Genomic DNA, 18,221 nt, shown 5'->3' with positions numbered 1-18,221 from the left:
TAAATTAAGGGTAAAAAAAAATGTATATAAAGCGGTCAATAAATTATGAAAAGTTTAACCAAATAATTTACAGGTTTATATTGTACAATGTAATTGATGCTGCAATAACTGATTGGTCTTTGTACTTGCTTAATTTTATTACAGGAAATAAAAAGAATAATTTAGTTACATTTTAATTTGAGCAAAAGAATAATATTTGGCTTTTGAGGAAAATAATGGAATTTTTCATTTAAACCTTATTTTAAAAAAATAAATCCACAAATTCTTAAGATAAATCAATACTTGTACTATATTTTTAGAAGTATATGTTTCTAGGTTTAGTGTGGCCCTCAGAGTACTGGGTATCGCTGGTAAAAAAAAGAAAAACCAGAAACAAATATGCTGCCTTTTTTTAATGAACGTATTTTTTTTTTATACATATTCAAACTTTGGTCAATATGTGAAACAGACAGAAAAACCGTGATGTGTTTATGTTGAACAAAACCATCTCCAGATCAACTGAACAGATATGTCCATTTATGGAAACTGTCAAGCAAAGCAAGAGGCACCTCAATAGAAGGTCCACGATGATTTGACTGCACCTGCGAGTTATTTTTTTGGAAAGGAAAAAATAATACAAAAGCTGAAACAAGACGGGTGGATTAACCCAAGAAACAATGAACATTCTTACAAAAACAACAACAGCGTTAACAAGATGAAGCAAACTGCCTTCACTTCCACCAAAGCTGTTGTGTGTGTGTGTGTGTTTGTGTGTGAAGACACTAGGTGGAGGAGCTTCAAACTCCCAACTTGTTCAGATGAAACTTGAATGCACATCTCCTCCTGAGGATCCTCTTCATTTCTCATTTTTAATTTTTAATCTTGCCGCCATCACCTTCGCTGACCATACGCTTGCGCCCTCTATTAAAAAGAAAACAAAACATGGAATGAGAGAAAAACATCAACAGAGGATCCTGAATACAGCATTTACTGTAAATTTACTTTAAATCTAAAGTTTTCTCACCAGTTACACAGTAATTGAGTAGACCGGCGGTCCACCAAAGCCTAAACGTAAAGGCGGAATTTTTCCATATTGTACCAACCTCGAAGGACAATCATCTCTTAGCTGCTTGGTGATGACCGACTCCTGGTAGCAGAGGTCAACAAACGTCTCCATGATCGTGTGGGCGTGCGGCACATCGAGACTGATTTCGGGGAGTTCGTCGTAGACCCGCTGGAACCCCTACAGAGGTAAAAGTAAATGTTAGCGGGTCCACAAAGAGTTCTTCACACCAAGATGACGAGACTGACCCTGTTCATCTGATCCACGGTGAGGTGGCCCGTTTTCCAGAGGGACTGCAGCAGCTTGATGATCATGGGGCTGGCCGTGTCGCCTTTGGATTCGAGCACCATGACAATAGCCTGAAAATACAACACAAGCTTTTGGGCTCTCATTGTGAAATGTCATCCTCATTTCAATTCAACATTTTACAAATTAATAGAGGAACAGCCAGTGGCAAATTGGGAAGTAGGGAAATTTATTTCTATAGACGCTCTGCGACACAATGTTCTTATTTATTTTGGATTGGTCAGTACGGAATCCGTACTTGACAAATGAAAGTCTAGTCCCTGCCAAAATGAACAAATAGTCCTTGGCGTAAAACTGAAAGAAAGGATATTTTATTCCAATTACTTTTGTACTTGGCTGGATGCAAGGAGATGCTAATTAGATCCAATATTCCCTTTTTTTTTTAGCTAAAATATGGAGGTTGCCATGTTGTGGTACCCCCACACTATAAATCAGCAAAATCTGTCAAAATGATACCTCATAGACAAGCTCATGGTGGAAGTGGGGGACTTCCAGTTCTCGAAGGCAGCGCTCGGCCTCCAACACATCTCCTGAGGTCAGGTACTCCTTCAGCAGAAGGTTCATCTGGGAACAAACATAAAACACTCCAAACTATAAGTAATTAAAATACCCCAAAACCTAAACTGTGAATAACAAGCGTTTGTTTTTTTTGTTTTTTTAATTTGAAACAGCAATACATTCTAATCACATACAGCAAGAAAATACAAAAAATTAAAAAAAAACTTCGCTCTCTTGCGTAAGATAGCATCTCATCTACACACGGCAACATCCAAATTCGAGCACCAAAAATTCCACAATACAAAGCTCGAGGAGTCAGGAAAAAAAAACCGCCCTGGTGTGCAGATGTGTGTGTGTGTGTGTTTGTGTACGCCCCCGCAACAACACACATCTCTGCGCAGAAGGCACTCTGCTGCTGACAGCAACAAAACAGAGGCCACAGCACCTTTTGTTTATCTTGCAGAATGAATGTCCACAAAAAAGCGCGGCGGTCCGTACACACTCTCGAGTGTCTCCTTGGATGCAGACGCGTGGCAAGAGGGTCGTCAAACCACACAATGGCCTGCTACACCTTGGGCTGGTCAAGAGCCGATCACAAGGTACACATGGAAACACTTAACCTACTTAAAGTGTCACGTTTCGACAGCCTGCAAATGCCTTTTTTGTGTCGGATTTTTTTCACCTACGATGGAAAATGTGCAAGTGGATCTTCACATTGTAGCAACAAAATGGTTACTGGGCTAATCGTACTTCTTTGATGAGATGTTTGACCGGTCTGAGGCCGCCGCCCACTCCCCACACGTTGTCCAGACGCACCATGGCGCTCTTCAGGGACAGCAGCACGGCGGCGCGGTCCAAAGCCACTCTGACCACAAACAAAAATAGGGTCAGTGGATATAAACAGCAGAAAAAGACATTTTCCATCCTATATAGAAAACAGAAGATTTTCAAATCAAATCATAAAAAAAAAGTATAATATTCACCTGGCATGGTCACAGTCCACTTTGCCTTTGTAACAGTCCAGGAATGACATGGGAAGGACATGATCCGCTATGGCTCTGGCTATAAACTGGCCCAACATCTGGCGAGAGAAAAAATATCAAAATATATCAAATTAAAATAACACAGATGTACAGGAAGCGAAATAAACTGGTCGACGGTGAGAAAACTTTCATGATTCCTTCTATGACTACTCTTCCTTCTTTGCAGCAATCTCGTTGCCCTTGTGGCACCACACTGCCCCCCACAGGTCAATCCTAGTACTTGCGTTTGTCACACACCAACACAAGGCTAAATTCACAGATGCATTGAGTACCTGCGGAGCCTCAGGCGTGTCCAGTATGAGGTCGGGTAGGTCTTGGAGCATCTTGTCAAAGGCCTTCGCCATGTCGTTTTGGCTTAGCACCTTGACCGAAAGATCGGACAGTAGGCGCGAGGTGAGCTCTCGGTGGCTGGCTTTGCCTTCCAGGGACAGCGAGACGGCCACCGAGGAGAACTCGTACTTGTGGGAGCCCAAGTTGAGTTCCTTCAGCAGCATCTTAGTGCACATGCATCGCCGTGTTAGCGAGTGCAACTTGCATGTAGAATCGGGTCTAATCGTGCTCAAATCGTGTTTTCACTAACCTGGACCTCCTTTGTGTCGCCATGTTCAAAGTATTCTTGGACAATTGGGTTGACCATTTTCCCCAAGTCCCTCTTGTCAACCTCTGGAAGAACTTTGACATAAACCGTGTCTCCCTTAAATGATAAAGTAGCGCGTTAGACCCGATGTGACTATGCAAAACAAATATTTTAAATGAATCGTTCAATTCATCTGTATTGCCTATCGGTCTTAAAAAAATTTTTTTATTGATTAATCTTGTTAGGGTTAGAACCATGTTTCCATCCTACAGTATGTCCCGAACCACCTGACCTTTTCCACATTTAACCCTGACGTTTATCTTTACTACTTGGAATCTTCCCAAGGACATTGTGGCCTTGTGTGTCAGGCAATCCCCTTGCTTGCTCAGCACACGAGCCATTTATTTGTCAGTACCGCTGTGTTCTAGTTCCCCACTGACACTGTTCCGGTTCCACTCTGTTCCAACATCAAGGCCGAAATTATACTGTTATCAACCCTTTTTTTTTTTTTTAACTTGGTTGCAGAAGCTCCGTTCCCACTCTACTTTCTTTCACTGGCACGCTGAGCCCTTTGCTTGATAAGGAGGTTAAAGATTGAAAGGTTCTGTTGATTGACAAGTGACACAGCCATCTGGATGACAAGAAGGTGCTGGGATACGTCGATGCCGCTTTTTACTCATGTTTGATAATGCCATTCTGTCTTGCAGCGCTGATGAACATTATTATAATAAACAAAACATGTTCGTTCATGCTAACCTGAGCAGATTCGTCGTAGTTGGGATCCTGCAAATCAGGTTCTTCATCCTCATAAACCATCCCAGCGGCACCCCACACACCTTTACCGCCTGCTCCACCTGAAAAAACAAACAAACAAATAAATAGAAATTATGCTGTTTAAAACTAGGGTGTGTAGACTTTTTATATACACTGTATGGCACCACATGTTGAGGCATAAACAGGGAATTTTGGGGGGCAAAAATGTCAGACTTGTTTGCGTTTTTTAGCTAACAGCAACCAAAATATCAAGTCAAAAAACTTTATAGTCTGGTCCAAAAAGTACCTTTTTTCGGCAGGCCTCTGCCTTTGCCCGTTCTGGATTTGCGGTCACTGGGGACGACTTTGCTTTTGGGACTGTTGGGGTCCACGCCGGCGGTGTCCCCCGACTCGGAGACAGAATCGCTGGTGGAGTTGCGGGATGACTTGCGCAGTCGCCGCTTGGCCTTGGCCTTAAGCCTGGCCTCGTGCAGGGCCTTCTCCTGAGGTGTCCAGTTGCCGTTCATCTCCACCTCGTTCAGCTCGTCGTCATCGTCGGCGTAGGGACACTCTGCCTCTTCTGGCTGGTCGTTGCGAGGAAACGTCCCTGTGAGTGGGTGTGACAGTGGCAATGTTAATGAGGTTGTCTGCATGATGGCTGTGAGGCGTTCAACCGCCCCATTTCAGTTAAACCGTGCAGATGGCACTGATACTAATGGTCGCTTACGGAGGGAGAATTTGTCGAGCTCAAGATTTAAAAAAAAGTCACAAAGTATTGCATAATATAACAACACTTTCGGGGACTTTAAAACATCGTCTGTATTCCATGATGATTATATATGTACACTGTAGCCTTAAGTAGGCCAACGTGGCCATTAAACATTTGTGGATTTTGAGGAACGAGTTGCAACAACAGGCGGGACTGGTGTGTTCCTGCAGGCGTGGGAGGGGGAGGAAGGAGCAAAGGGAGAACACATGGTAAAGAAATGCTGACGCCTGTTTTTCTCTCACGTCGCTCCCGTCCTTGCACGGTCGGCTCGCGGCGGCCGAACTGACTACATATGGCATGGTCGTGGGTCACATGACTGCCTCGGGCGGTCCCTAGGGTGGGGTAATGAATACTTATGCAGGGATCCAAATGATAGTGTGAGCCCTCACTGCATATGCAGTATTATTACTGAAAGGCGGGAAGACATCCAGACCACATAAAAAGTCTCAACTCTTCCAAAATGAATTTTCATAGAAAGCCAGATGCACATTTTGCAGAATTGTAGTTCAAGAAATAAATGGAAAAATAAAGGAACACTGCAGAACCGAGACGATTAACTCTTTGCAGCCACGCCCGATGCCTTGAAAGAGTATAAAGAAAAACATTCCACTTTGCTTGTTCCTTCCCTCCCCATATGTAGGTCACGCGCCCTGTCACTGGCTGTAAATTAGGACTCGACCAACCGCCTTGTGCCAAAACACGTGGTCAACCAATCCGGGTAGAGTGGAGAGCTGCGAGGGAGGAAGAAAAAAAAAAAAGTTTGCCTAGATGGGAGTTGCGCAACAAGTGTCAGGCAACTTCTGCAGCTGTTGAAAACTTTGTTGTTGTCACACGTAAACATAAATGGCCTATAATGGGGAATAGGGAACCTATAGGACGTGGGCCATATAGGCGAAGAACATTTGATTTGGTCACACAGTACTGAAAACAAACTATTGAGAACATTTGATTTGGTCACACAATACTAAAAACAAACTATTCCAATTGAAATTGTTCTTCCAATTTTCTAAGGATGCATAAATGGAAATATTTTGGTATTAAGTAAATTGCTATAATGTTGAAAATAGGGCGATTATTATGTTTTTTTTACTTTAATATTGTGATGGTGATTGTAAAAGGGGAACGAGCTGATCGTATCTTGCCATGTATCAATAAAATAATAAGCACTAAAGAAAGTGAGATAAAACCGCACTGCTGACGTGTTTGCTTTTTTGCAGCGTTCACAGGAGCGGCGCTGGAGAAACGAGCAGGATGTAAACACACCTCCCCTTTCAAATAACATGCTACCAGTACACCCGACTGTACGTCACAAATTTATGAGGAGCTCCCCTACACATGACTTTTCCCCTATAGTTTGGACTTGCTCAGTTTAGTGAGCTAATTTTACAACTGGAATGCAAACTTGACACCTTCAGTGAACGCGCTACGTGGCCCAGTTTAATTGTTTCTCTCTCTCTTTCCTCACAAATGGATCTAATGTGGATCTTGTACATACATAAGCTTCACTTGACATGCATTATTGGAAAAGGAAAAAAAAAAGCCATGTGGGCAAACTAGAACACGTGTGTCGCAGAGGTCAATATAGGTCAGTGTATTAATAAGAACATGGAGGGACGGTGCTACACGGGGGGGCTGGGGGGGCCTTTAGCCTCATCGGAAGTCTGCGTAGCACGATTTAAACCTTTTCAGCATTTTCATTTGATATTCTATCTCAGCCTCCCTTATGTATAGGTCATGCTCCCCCGTTAGACAAAAAAAAAAAAAAGTGGGGGGCGGGGGGGGGTTTGCGCTGTGCCCGAGAATGTTTAATCCTTGTCTGCTTAACCTGTTGGTTATGCAGCTAATAATACATTCCTGCGCTCTACGTAACATTTCAACACAGTATAAGACGGAGATTATATAAGACCTCCCTTTGGATACTAAATGCTACGCGCTCGGGTCTTTGTGTAACGTTACGTGACCTCGACTGTAAATAAATAAATACACCACAGAGAAGACAACCATGGCGTTGTTTTTGATTTTGGAACACTGTCTCGCAAGCGTGGGCAGACATGTTTGTCGAGGCGGAAGTGAGCGCTCTAAGATCATCCAATCACGACGCGAGGAGTTATAAATATGGGGGGAAATTGCTTAATGTGCACAAAGGGAGTAATTTGGAATAAGGGCTGGACGTGAAGGTGCATATTGCGTCATCCTATTGCGGTGATTGTTGTTGCGGTGGTGGTAGTTTGGAGGAGGGGGGGGGGGGGGGGGGTCTCCGGAGCACATGGTGCATGCTAGCCATGCAGCCCGTCCCATGCATAGACAATGGGGGGCGGCCAGTGCATGCCAGCAGGCCCCGGGGTAGTGGAGGTCGAACCCCAACACAAGCACTGACTCACCGTCTGCCTGCTGAGCCGAAGACCGAGCGTCCACTTCGGTCGCCATGCCGAGACTTGGCTGGATAACAGTCACCAACGCGAGTTCTGGAGTGTATCTTCCTTCTTTAGTTCCACAAGGGGACAAAAAAAAAAAAAAAATCGGGACGGGGAATTAGCTCTGAGGTTAGCAGTGGCGAGAAAGAAACGAAAAGACGAGCAGGTGGACCTTTGAGGCCGAGCACATTTGAGCAGTAAGAAAACAAAGTCTGTTTTTAACTTGGAGAGCAGTGAGTACGGTCACGTGGTCGCGCCGAGGGTGGGGGCTGGGCCGTCCTGACCAATCACAAGCAGGGGGTAAAAGAAAACTCAAAAAGAAGGCACAACATATCACTTTTATATCCTGTTTTGTTTTAAGTAATGTAAAGTACACCGCCCCTTTAGTATTGCATGATAACAGACTTAGAATTCGAAATATATTCAAACTCAATAATAGAGAGGCAATTTCGTGGTTTCTAACACGTGCAAGATGTGGTAAAGCGCCATCGTGACGGGTTGTTGTAGTTCCACTTCTCGCCAGCAGGTCGCAGTGTAAACCACGTTGATGGAGACTGGAATGTAGTCAAATTACGGACCGCGGCCCACTTACGGCATGTTCTGTTCTTACATACGATCCAAAGCGCATTTTGATCAACTAAGAAATGTAGCCATTTTCCCTGAAACCTGTCAGTTATAAATTTTTAATACGTTTACCTCATGGAAGAATTGCAAAAACAATTTCATGATTTTTGTGAAATACAAAATGGAGATTAAAATATATAGTGTCTTGTTTTCTTAAAAGCATTTCCTTTCCAAACAGAATCATCTGGAAAACCAACTTTTAAGGACGAGAACACAAACAGTTGCTAACTCAGTCCACTTTATTTCATCACCAAATCCACATCATCCTTGATTTAAAGTACTATAGATGTCTGTATCCAACATGATAGAATTCCAGAAGCAGCAGTGAAGAAAAAAGAACATCAGGAGATGATTATATCATAGGACCAACCTTCTGGATAACAGCACCCAATAAATATACAAATATATGAAAATGTTAAGAGAATCTCATTTCACATCTGAGTATGCACCACAGGTGTCTATGCTATACACACCAAGATTTTGAATCATTGCCAGACATAATAAACACGCCCGGATGTTCATATTGACAAATATCATGATAGTAAAATGACAATCAACTTTGGCCTCATGAAAAGCGTGTGTTTTGTTTTTTCAGTTGCACAACAACAGTTTAAGTCTCTCACACATGCTAAGTTACAACACAAGAGAGCAGCACGGATATTAGATAGCTTAAAAAGAACACCACAACTTGTAGTAATATTCATCGGAACTAGTTCACATAGTCACATGTACTTATATAAATCCTGCTTGCTTCTAAACACACGAATAAATGTTGTTTCACAAAGAATCAACAGTCTTGGTTGATCATGTGTTTTTGTATTCCTGGCAAGTTGCCTTATCAATTCCCTGCTTCACTCGAGTAAAAAATATAGAGGAAATGCTCTCTTGAGACAACGAACAGTCCTTAGGAGTCTTTAACAGTCTTAAAGTGGCCCGTGACCTAAATTGAGGGCAAAATTTGGCCATGTTTGATCTTAAACAATTGCACAGAAGGCAAAAATCAAACTGTGTTCTCTATATACAGTGAATCAACGCTCAACAACTCGGCTTTAATGTGAAATCAATACTCGGTGGTCCTCATGTGTTACCATTATTTTTATTTTTTTTATTTTAAGATTTTTCCTCGTACAACTGACACAAATGTTAGTAACACATGGAGGCCACAAACAGAGCCTAAATAAAGCCACCTTTCTTGTTTGCACTTGGGAGAAGCCTTTAAGACAAAGGCAATTCAAATGCTTACAGTATATACGTATACTGCGTATGTACAATCGAGGGCCTCGGCCCAGCACAGCTCACGGCTCAGTACGAAAGAGGTAAAAGTCTTTTTTTTTTTTTCACAACAGTTTGTTTCCCATCAACCAGCCTCCACCAGAGTCAGGAAAAACAGTGTGAACACTATTGCTAAATACTACTTTTGCGATTCTCGCGTGTGCGGCATCTATTTAGAAAGTGACCGCTTAAAAGCACAGCTAAAACTGACTTTGTGTACGACACACAACGTACAAAAACACGCACGCACGCACACACACACGCTCATGTAGCAGCGAGAAAATATATTATGCCTAAAGAGCTTCTAGGCACCACAGGCTGTTTTAAATCACACGTCAGCTAGTGCTAATCAATAACATGATTTAAAGGAGTACAGAAATGTACGATACATCTTGGTTACAGGTAGGTTAACATTTTTTATATAACTTTGCATTTATACACCACCGTAATAGTTTTGGTGTTAACTCTTAGAGATTTACCATTTGATGACCTCACTGACCCACTTTTTGAATACCTCCATTTCCTGTCTTGTCCACTGGGAGTCAGTATTGTGTAATATTGTCATAAAAACACCAGCTAAAATTTGCTGTGTAATAAAAGTATTTTTTTTTTTTGTCAAGGATATATGCCTGTGACAAGGGCTGAACATGATCTTTTTTGGCTAACAGGCTTTTAACCACTCAGCATTTTCACTAATTTATCACTTTCATGAACAGAATTTAAAATGTCAATAGCAGAGATGTTATGTTAGCATTAATCTGGCAGGAGCTCTGCTAGCATCGCAGTTTGGTTGGTTCAAATAAATGTGCAATTTAATGTTGAATTACAAGTGGAAGTGGCACTTTCTTATGATGTCATTATATGCCATAGTGCTTAATTATATCTTGGTACTAATTATTGTCAAATTCATAGTGGTGGGGTATAAAGGAAAAATCTAAATGTAAGCACTCTTTCCCTGTGAGACATACAGTGTGTCATAATGGCCTTTAAAAATCAAGCAATCACAAATCTAACAGTCACGTTTGTCTTAGTGTTTAGGCTAATAGTAAGCATCACTTTCACACATAAAATGACCAAAACGGCCACTTTAAAATCAAAAATAGTCTCTTATCGATGAACCGTGTCCCCTATGGTAACGACAGTAGCACACGCGCATTAGTTTGACGCTTAAATACAGTCTATGTACGCGTGTGTGTTATTTCCATACAATGGAGACGTCACCAGGACAGAGTAACCTGCTTCAATCTCAGGTGGTACTTCAGTCAAGGGCTCCTCGTCACCCACCCACTGAGGCGGGCACTCTACATGGGCGACTACTGTACAGTCCAACTAATGACTTTGAAGTACAGTGTGACTAAGCCTTAAAACTAACTCGAAATATTTGTAGACAGCGAAAAACAAAACACATCAGAGCTCGTATTGACTGGCTGCATACAATTCACTGTAAAAATGTCCAGAAGGATTCGAGCAGTCCTTTTTATACATTCATCATCAGTGTATGAGTGAGTTGGGTTAAACATTAGCAGCCTTGAAAGACACAAGAGAGCTGTATATTACGGTATCCAATCATAAAATAGTGTTGCTATATAAACATTTGCACACCAGGAATATAATATGAAGCTGGTGAGAGGACATCTTCATGTACAGAAAAAAATAAAAAAACAACTCGTTGAATTTACTTTACATTGGGGAGAGTATCAATTCATGATTATATTTGATATATATACCAAATGGATCAATCGCATCATCATCATCAAACTGATTTGTGTGGCAAGAGTGGCGGCCATCACATTGCAGCAAACAGTGTGCGACCTCCACCAAACTTGATTGTTTGATCAAACTTGATCACTTCATTTGCTGGTATAAAAAGGGTGGAGGGGATTTCATTACCTTTAAAGCTTACGTTTACTCAAAATTGAGAGCAAAAAAAAACAAAAAACGACCGTAAATGCACTTTTGCGTATTCCCAGCCACACATGGTGAATTTTAGTATGTGTGTCACTTCAATGTTTTGTGGGAATAATTTTTGTTGTTGTTGTTTGCATAATCCTAACTATCACTAGTATTAAAACGAGACCTCTCACCTTGGTGACGTCATGTGGCCTAGCACAGGTTTATTGTGCAGTAAAAGACGGACTTTACCACTTTGACTATGGAGTGGGGGATGACTCAAAAAGGGAAATTAAGTAAATTCATGTAAACCCATCGACGTCTATCCAAATGACCTTTCCTTTGTGCTTTTTGTACTTTTGTACAATCATCACGGCTCAACTAACACCTGCTCTCCGAGGTGAAGAGGAGATAAAACTCATCCCGTCCTCCCACTCACCTCCAAGACTTTAACTTCAGTGACTTTTCACCTACTAGTCTTGCTCTCCGAGGATGACGCTAACATAACAACACTTCCATCTTTGCTCGTCAGACAGCCGAGGACTCCACGACGACAACGGCGTCCAGCAGGGGAGAGAGGACCCCCTCCTTAGCTCGGAGGGAGCAATCCACGCTGGTCGTGCGCTTCCTTCTCCTTGAGGCCCGCTTCCTCTTCTCGGTCTCTGCGCTCACTTAGGCAGCGACACACCTCGATGCCTGAAAACCCGAGAAAAAAAGTCACCCGTCAAGGCGTCGGTGGCGGAAGTGATCCTCCTCGTCATCCTCCTCGTCATCCTCGTCGTCGTCGGGGCGCATTGCGGCCGGGACGGCTCGTTGAGAAGGTGACGTGGTGGAGCGAGGTAAGCCGTCTTCCGCTCTGTCGTTGAGCGTGGCGCGCAAGGGGTCGGAGTAGATGAGATGCTGGACTTGCCCGGAGGAAAGGGAAGGGAGCAGAATGAGGGGTGAAAGCGGAAGGCGAGGGTGGGCCGAGGGGCGGTAGCTATTAAGGGGGCGCAGGGGAAGTGAGAGCGGGGCAGCCGGACATGGGATCCCTTCTTTGCCATGATAGGAACGACCGGGAACGACATTCCGAGCGATCGGCGAGATAACATCCGCTGGAACCTGCGCCAAAGGTGGCGAAGACGAGGCCGAGGATAAGCGGCCGCCCCCCACCCCGGGCAAGAAGGCGCCGTCGCCACCCGTCTCGCTGGGCGTAGACACGCGGCTGCTGTCGTACGTCTCGTCCGTCACCTGGACGGAGAAGGAGGTGCTGCAGGGCGAGGTGAGGGAGCAGGATTCGCAGGAGCAGCTGGTGTAGTTGTCAGAGCTCTGGGGCGAGGTGAGGCCGCTGGGGCCCGGCCCCAGGTAAGGGGGGCAGGGGTGACTGTGGAGGTGGTGATGAGGGTAAGAGGAGCTGGACCCTAGCGTGGCGCCGCCCTGCAGGGCGAACACGGAGCTGTAAGGCGGAGGGGGCGTGGTGGGGTCCGCTGCCACCTCATCGTAAGAGGGTAACTTGAAGGTGGCCAGAAAACCTAAAAGAAGAACGCATACCTTCAGCGTCCATTTTCATTTTACATTTTGAATAGTAGTATACAATTTAGTTTTAAAATTGAGTGGCACAAAAGTTAGACTGCACAATACAAGTAGGATAAGCACATGTTCTCTTTAAACACTACAAACCGATGAAATGTATGTCCCTTAATAAACCTACTCAGATCCAGCATGGAGGACGGGTAGTTGTAGGTTCCGTTATAGGCAATAAGATTGATTTCCCGCTGTCTCTGTTGCTGCTGGATTCTCAGCTTGGCGCGGCGGTGGCGGTAAGCACAGAAACAGCTAAAGAGGATCAACACGGTCCACAGCAGCCAGAACCCTGCAAGGAAGAGTGAAGCCCCATTTTTAAGCCCCACCCAACCTTAAGATGTCCTCAAATATTTTCGATCTCGTTTAATGGCGACTGACAAAGGCGGTTAGGTGACTCACACCAGAGTTCGTAATAATAGGTACAGCAGCCCGTCTCTCCGCAGCAGTGTCCTGTCTCACACAGGTAACCCGGATTGTTGTTTATACCAGGACAGTACTTGGGACTGACTACGGGCTGGCTACCAGAACCGTCATGTTGCTTCACCACCTGGTGGACAAAACAAAACCCCATGTGACCTTTGCAATGCCAGGATATATTGTTTATGCATTTATGTTGTCCTTTGATAGATGGTCAATGATTATGAAGATATAAGTTTGAATACAGAAGATTTTTAACACAAGTACAACTATTGACACCTTGTTGGCCGATTCCTTATTGGGAACAGCCACCTGTAAATAAAAAAAAATGGTTGAAGTCTGTCAGATGTGATATGTAATAAATGGATTGAGATAAACATTTTTTTTTTCCCATCAGGAGCCGATATGTGGCATTATTTCACAATGATTACATCAGTGAAGGAAAGCCCGGAGTGAGCCGCAGCGATATCTGCCTCGCGCATGGTAACCACACGAGCCGTAACGGCAAATAATTGAGTCGCCATGGCGACCACTGTGGTTATGCTCAGAGGCCTGATTTTCATAGCGTTCTGAAATGAATAGCGAAGGTCGAGCTGCTCACCGTGGAAGCCTCGGTGGTCCCATCCAAGTATCTCAGGGACATTGTCATCTAGTGAAAGACAAAGAGATACATGCAACCGTTACAGAAAACACCTCATTGTGAACTTCCACAACTTCATTCTAGCAGAGACTCTACAATCACATAATAATTTCCTCCACCGGTTTCAAACTGCATGTATAATTTTTTTCATCTAAACAAACATTTCTCTATAGGTCAAGGAGCATCAAGGTTCCATTCTAACTTCGTCTATCAGCTTATCCATCACTATTGCAAAGTGCAAGGGGCTTAAAACAGATCCCTGAGGCACTCCCAGTAAAATATCACGACTAATAAATACAAATTCAATCGTACGGCACATTTCAAACATCGGAAGTCCCATTTTTCATTCAAATGTCTTGTCAGCGTGTGCAAAAATTCCAAAATGAGTATATCAGTCATTCTTGTGTAAATGTCATGGAGGCCCACAGTGAGGAAAGTGACAAATTGCGAGTGAAAGTGAGAGGCAACAATGCAGAAAGACCGTGGCTGTGTTTGGAACTCTTTTGTTAACTGCCTGATGGATATGTCGTTTGTATGGGGGAACAAAGTATCGCCCTCTACCGCAATTCAACGCACACAAAGAACTCGACCGCGTATGCACGAAATGATGATGAGCCAAAATTCAACAAGCCTCAAATGTCACAGCAACACTGTACACTGATATCCAAATCCAGAACTTTCTTGCTGTCTGACTATAACGGTGGTTTTAAACAACATATATCTTTCCATATGCAAATTAGGGCAGGTTCACTTGTTTTCTCTTGCTGCCTTCTCTTGTGTCTGCTGTGAGTACAAAAGCATTCAGCCAATCATTGACCTAAAAGTATTAGAATGATAATTATGTCATTTTGTCCAAATAGGACCCTGAAACTAAAAGTACTGTAGTTAGGAAATGCCATATTTTGGCTAAAACGTTTATACTTATATCACATGTGCATTGTTTCACTTCAAATTCATCGTGGTGGTATGCGAAGGTAAAGACGATTAGGAGTATTATTTGAAATGTCACCGTCCAAATAACTGTGCAACAAAGTGCAACTTGATTCGTGGCGAGAAGCTTTAATCACCACGCAAAAATGGAAGGTCATTAACATTGTGGAGCTCTCAGAATCCTGAATCAGCAATTTAGTCACTTCTACAACTGTTTGTCATGCATAAAGCATCACTGGGGGCAAAAAAAAAAGCTGTAAACATTGTACTGTACACAGGTGAAAGGCAGCATCTTAGAAGAACAAGGCATCCATTTTTTCTTCATACTCTCGAATCCAATATTTGTTGAGCATCTGCTAAAGTCTTTATTTGCATGACGAGTAGGAGACACGCAATTTATTATTACAATTCAGAATTGGGGAACCAATTAAAAAGATCGGAGGTAGACATGAGTGCAGGCTAGTAGAGGCTGCTGCTGCAGTGTTTATCAACATGGAAGCATGTTGCTCTGCAGCAATCCATGCCCTGCGTTTTGACAGCAGTGTGTGTGCGCGCGCTCACGCGTGTGTGCGTGCGTGCGTGTGATTGTGTGCGTGTGTGTGTGTGTACCGCCTCAGCCTTGAGCCCGAGACAGAACGTCAAAGTCTTCTCGGGATCCATGTTCAGAAGAAGCGGACGTCCGATCGGAGCGGCGACGTGCACAAAACGCAGGAAAGAGATGTGAGCTCCTTCTTCGGGTTTAGAACTCCATCACAGCGGCCACCCCCCTCTCAGCAGACACGGCGGCTTCCCCATCCGCCATTCACACGGACAGACAGACAGACAGATAGACAGACGGAATGATGCCCCTCCCGGACCTCCTCTCTCAGTGTCTCTCCACACACCGCGCGTATTGAAATAGACCCATCCCCATATTACCCCACCCCTTAGGATGTGTGACCCCGATTTAAGAGGCTTGCAAGACGACGTTGTCGTCGAGTGACGTTGCATGTGGTGATGCAAATGTATTTTGGTCTCCCTTTGTTTGTTTTTTCGTCTTTCTTTTCCTCTTTGTTTTGGTGCCAGGGTCGCGGATGTTGCGGGTGACGTCATGCCTCCCGCAACCCCGCCACAGTGCAAATGCACCCACCCCGGGATCGACTTGATTGGCCTGAGCTACCAGCAACAGTTCAAAACCATAAATCCATGTATCACTCACCTTTTTTTATCTATCTATCTATCTATCTATCTATCTATCTATCTATCTATCTATCTATCTATCTATCTATCTATCTATCTATCTATCTATCTATCTATCTATCTATCTATCTATCTATCTATCTATCTATCTATCCATTTTCCGTTATCTACACCACTGAAACATGTGTTAATGTTATGAAAAATGACCACACCACAACTTGAACTGTGCAAAAGTGGTAGGATCAATACTTTTTAGACCAAATAAAAAAAAAAACAATTAGCCCTTCAAGCACCATCAGACAATATCAATATACAGTAGCGTACTAGGCATAAGTGTTCATTAAAAACCAAGACACTTTATTCCTCCAATAATACCTGCGGCACTCTGATCGGTCTTGGTACTACGACATACAATTATAGCTGGAAAAAGTATGCTGTGCACCACATACTAAAAGGAAATAAGAACAAAGACACACACACACACACACACACTTAGGCATCGACTCCACGTTTCAGTTAGCCTGCGCTTTGTCACTTTGTCCTGTCAAACGGTGCAAGTACGTACATTAAGTACACACACTTGCGTGAAAAGCCAGGCTTGCGCAGGTGCTTCAAAGACTTACAGTTGAATAAGTCAGCCATTTTGTTTTAGGTAACCGGCAATGGCATTTTGTAGCAGCACTAAAAAATACACATTTTTTTCCCCACACAAACAATAAAAAACAATCAGGCTTGAAAATTAGAGGGAAGAACAAAATCGTATTGAATCCCCACTCCAATATTGTTCCAATAAAATCTTTGTTTTTTCTTTTTGCAGGATTTGCTTCCGAATGATGGCCTGGACATTGCTTACACAATTGTGTCCAAATGATTTCGGGCTCAAGATGTCCACATCTCACAAAAGAAAAACAAGACCTGCCGCCAGTGAGCATTTCAGTGATGCTCCATTCGTTGATGGACTTTGTGTGTGTGTGTGCGTGCGTGTCCACAATCGTGGTCATTGTGATTTTTCGAGTCATTTCTTAATTAGGTTGGATGTCTTTTTGTTAGCATCGATTTCTCCTACCAAATATAAATATTAGATGGATTATGGATTATTTAATAGTTTACCGAAACAATATCACTTTTATCACTTTCAGCACAGTAATACAAATTGTTTGTTTCCATGTATGTACTTGTTTTCATTCTTAAAACGTGGTATTTGGTCTATGTATTTACTCCAAATATTAGCGAGAGGGAGCTGCAATAATTAGTAAGGCTTTCATTAAAGCAGACATTTTCTCCGAATTTCCTTTAGCCTTTCCATGTGTTTTTTCATTTCATTTTGGTTTTTTAACTTTATGAAGCATGTACTTTTGGCGAAGAGAAAAATACAAACACAATTTCATCTTTGGTGGATGCAGCAAGTTTGTTCAACACTCAGCTTACGCAATGATCAATCAATCATATTGTGTGTCATTAAAGCCCTAAATGTAGCCGCCGTTTGCGAATGAGCTCATTCAAAACAAAGATTGATGACTTTATTGAATATAGGGAAAAGAGAACAATCGAGCAGCATTGAGTTCAAGCAATCCAAGGAAAAGCAAATCTAACTCCATGAGCTTAATCAATGACTAAATGCGCCAAAACTTACCAACTAAATGCGCCTACAGTGGCAAATGTAAGCTTAATCAATGACTAAATGCGCCTATGGTGGCAATTCAATGGCAAAATGTACAGTGGCAAATCAATGGTAGTAGAACGCATGCAGAGACCAATCAATGGCTGGTGGGCTGGCTGGCCGGCCGGCGCTGGCTTTTTCTGCCTCCACCTTCAGCTTGCTGCTGTCTTCTAGGCGGCCAGCTGAAGCAGCAGATGCACCAGGGTGACCGTCACCAGCAGAGCAGGTGAGTAGGACAGGCCGCCGCCGTTGCCCTTGTCCAAATTGACTTGGTCAGTGCCGCTGTTACTGCTGCCGCCGCCGCCGCTGTTGTCCTTGGCGTTCTCAGTTGACTCCTTCTTTTTGGTGTCGCTCTCACTGGTTCCTTTCGTATCTGAATGGGAGAATGGCAATTGGAAAAGGTCAGCTGGCAACGTTTGAACTTGCCGCACACTTTTGCGCGCAGTACTGCGAGTGCGGTTTGTAAAACAAAAAGTGCTGCTGAATGGGCTAGCTTATTGGTTGGTTTCCACTGCCAATGAAATGCAAAATGTTTCCGGCTCAATCAAAGCTTTTCGGCTCTCGTACCAGTGAGTGGATTGTCCTGCAACATCAAACTCACCCGGAACGCTGACAGTGAAGGACACATCCTTGGAGTCGTAGGT

The 18,221-nt window shown here is 43.4% G+C and overlaps 3 protein-coding genes and 1 long non-coding RNA gene across 4 annotated transcripts in view; 1 reads left to right on the top strand and 3 right to left on the bottom strand.

Annotated features, from left to right (window-relative positions):
- LOC119121608 overlaps nucleotides 1-18,221 on the top strand; it is a 408,423-nt gene that overhangs the window by 159,701 nt on the left and 230,501 nt on the right. The window lies entirely within an intron of this gene.
- On the bottom strand, nucleotides 378-7,645 carry pdcd4a (programmed cell death 4a). Its single transcript, XM_037263015.1, has 11 exons — nucleotides 7,370-7,645; nucleotides 4,527-4,826; nucleotides 4,223-4,320; nucleotides 3,470-3,583; nucleotides 3,162-3,383; nucleotides 2,830-2,927; nucleotides 2,597-2,711; nucleotides 1,805-1,912; nucleotides 1,291-1,401; nucleotides 1,083-1,222; nucleotides 378-900 (listed from the first exon to the last, which is right to left on the bottom strand). Exons 1-11 carry the CDS (start codon nucleotides 7,413-7,415, stop codon nucleotides 849-851), a joined length of 1,404 nt encoding a protein of 467 aa, XP_037118910.1. The 5' UTR covers nucleotides 7,416-7,645; the 3' UTR covers nucleotides 378-848.
- LOC119130104 lies at nucleotides 2,010-2,590 on the bottom strand. The gene is made up of 2 exons (XR_005099368.1): nucleotides 2,116-2,590; nucleotides 2,010-2,070 (listed from the first exon to the last, which is right to left on the bottom strand). It is a non-coding gene; the product is annotated as an uncharacterized LOC119130104 (long non-coding RNA).
- On the bottom strand, nucleotides 8,248-15,812 carry LOC119129701. Its single transcript, XM_037263082.1, has 6 exons — nucleotides 15,348-15,812; nucleotides 13,770-13,817; nucleotides 13,448-13,480; nucleotides 13,151-13,298; nucleotides 12,879-13,040; nucleotides 8,248-12,699 (listed from the first exon to the last, which is right to left on the bottom strand). The coding sequence occupies exons 1-6, from the start codon at nucleotides 15,396-15,398 to the stop codon at nucleotides 11,906-11,908; spliced, it is 1,236 nt and encodes a 411-aa protein (XP_037118977.1). The 5' UTR covers nucleotides 15,399-15,812; the 3' UTR covers nucleotides 8,248-11,905.

The sequence above is a fragment of the Syngnathus acus genome, chromosome 1 (assembly GCF_901709675.1).
Source record: "Syngnathus acus chromosome 1, fSynAcu1.2, whole genome shotgun sequence".
Lineage (NCBI taxonomy): Eukaryota > Metazoa > Chordata > Actinopteri > Syngnathiformes > Syngnathidae > Syngnathus > Syngnathus acus.
Note: the sequence above shows the minus strand (reverse complement) of the source record. Positions and strands in the feature narration are given on the sequence as shown.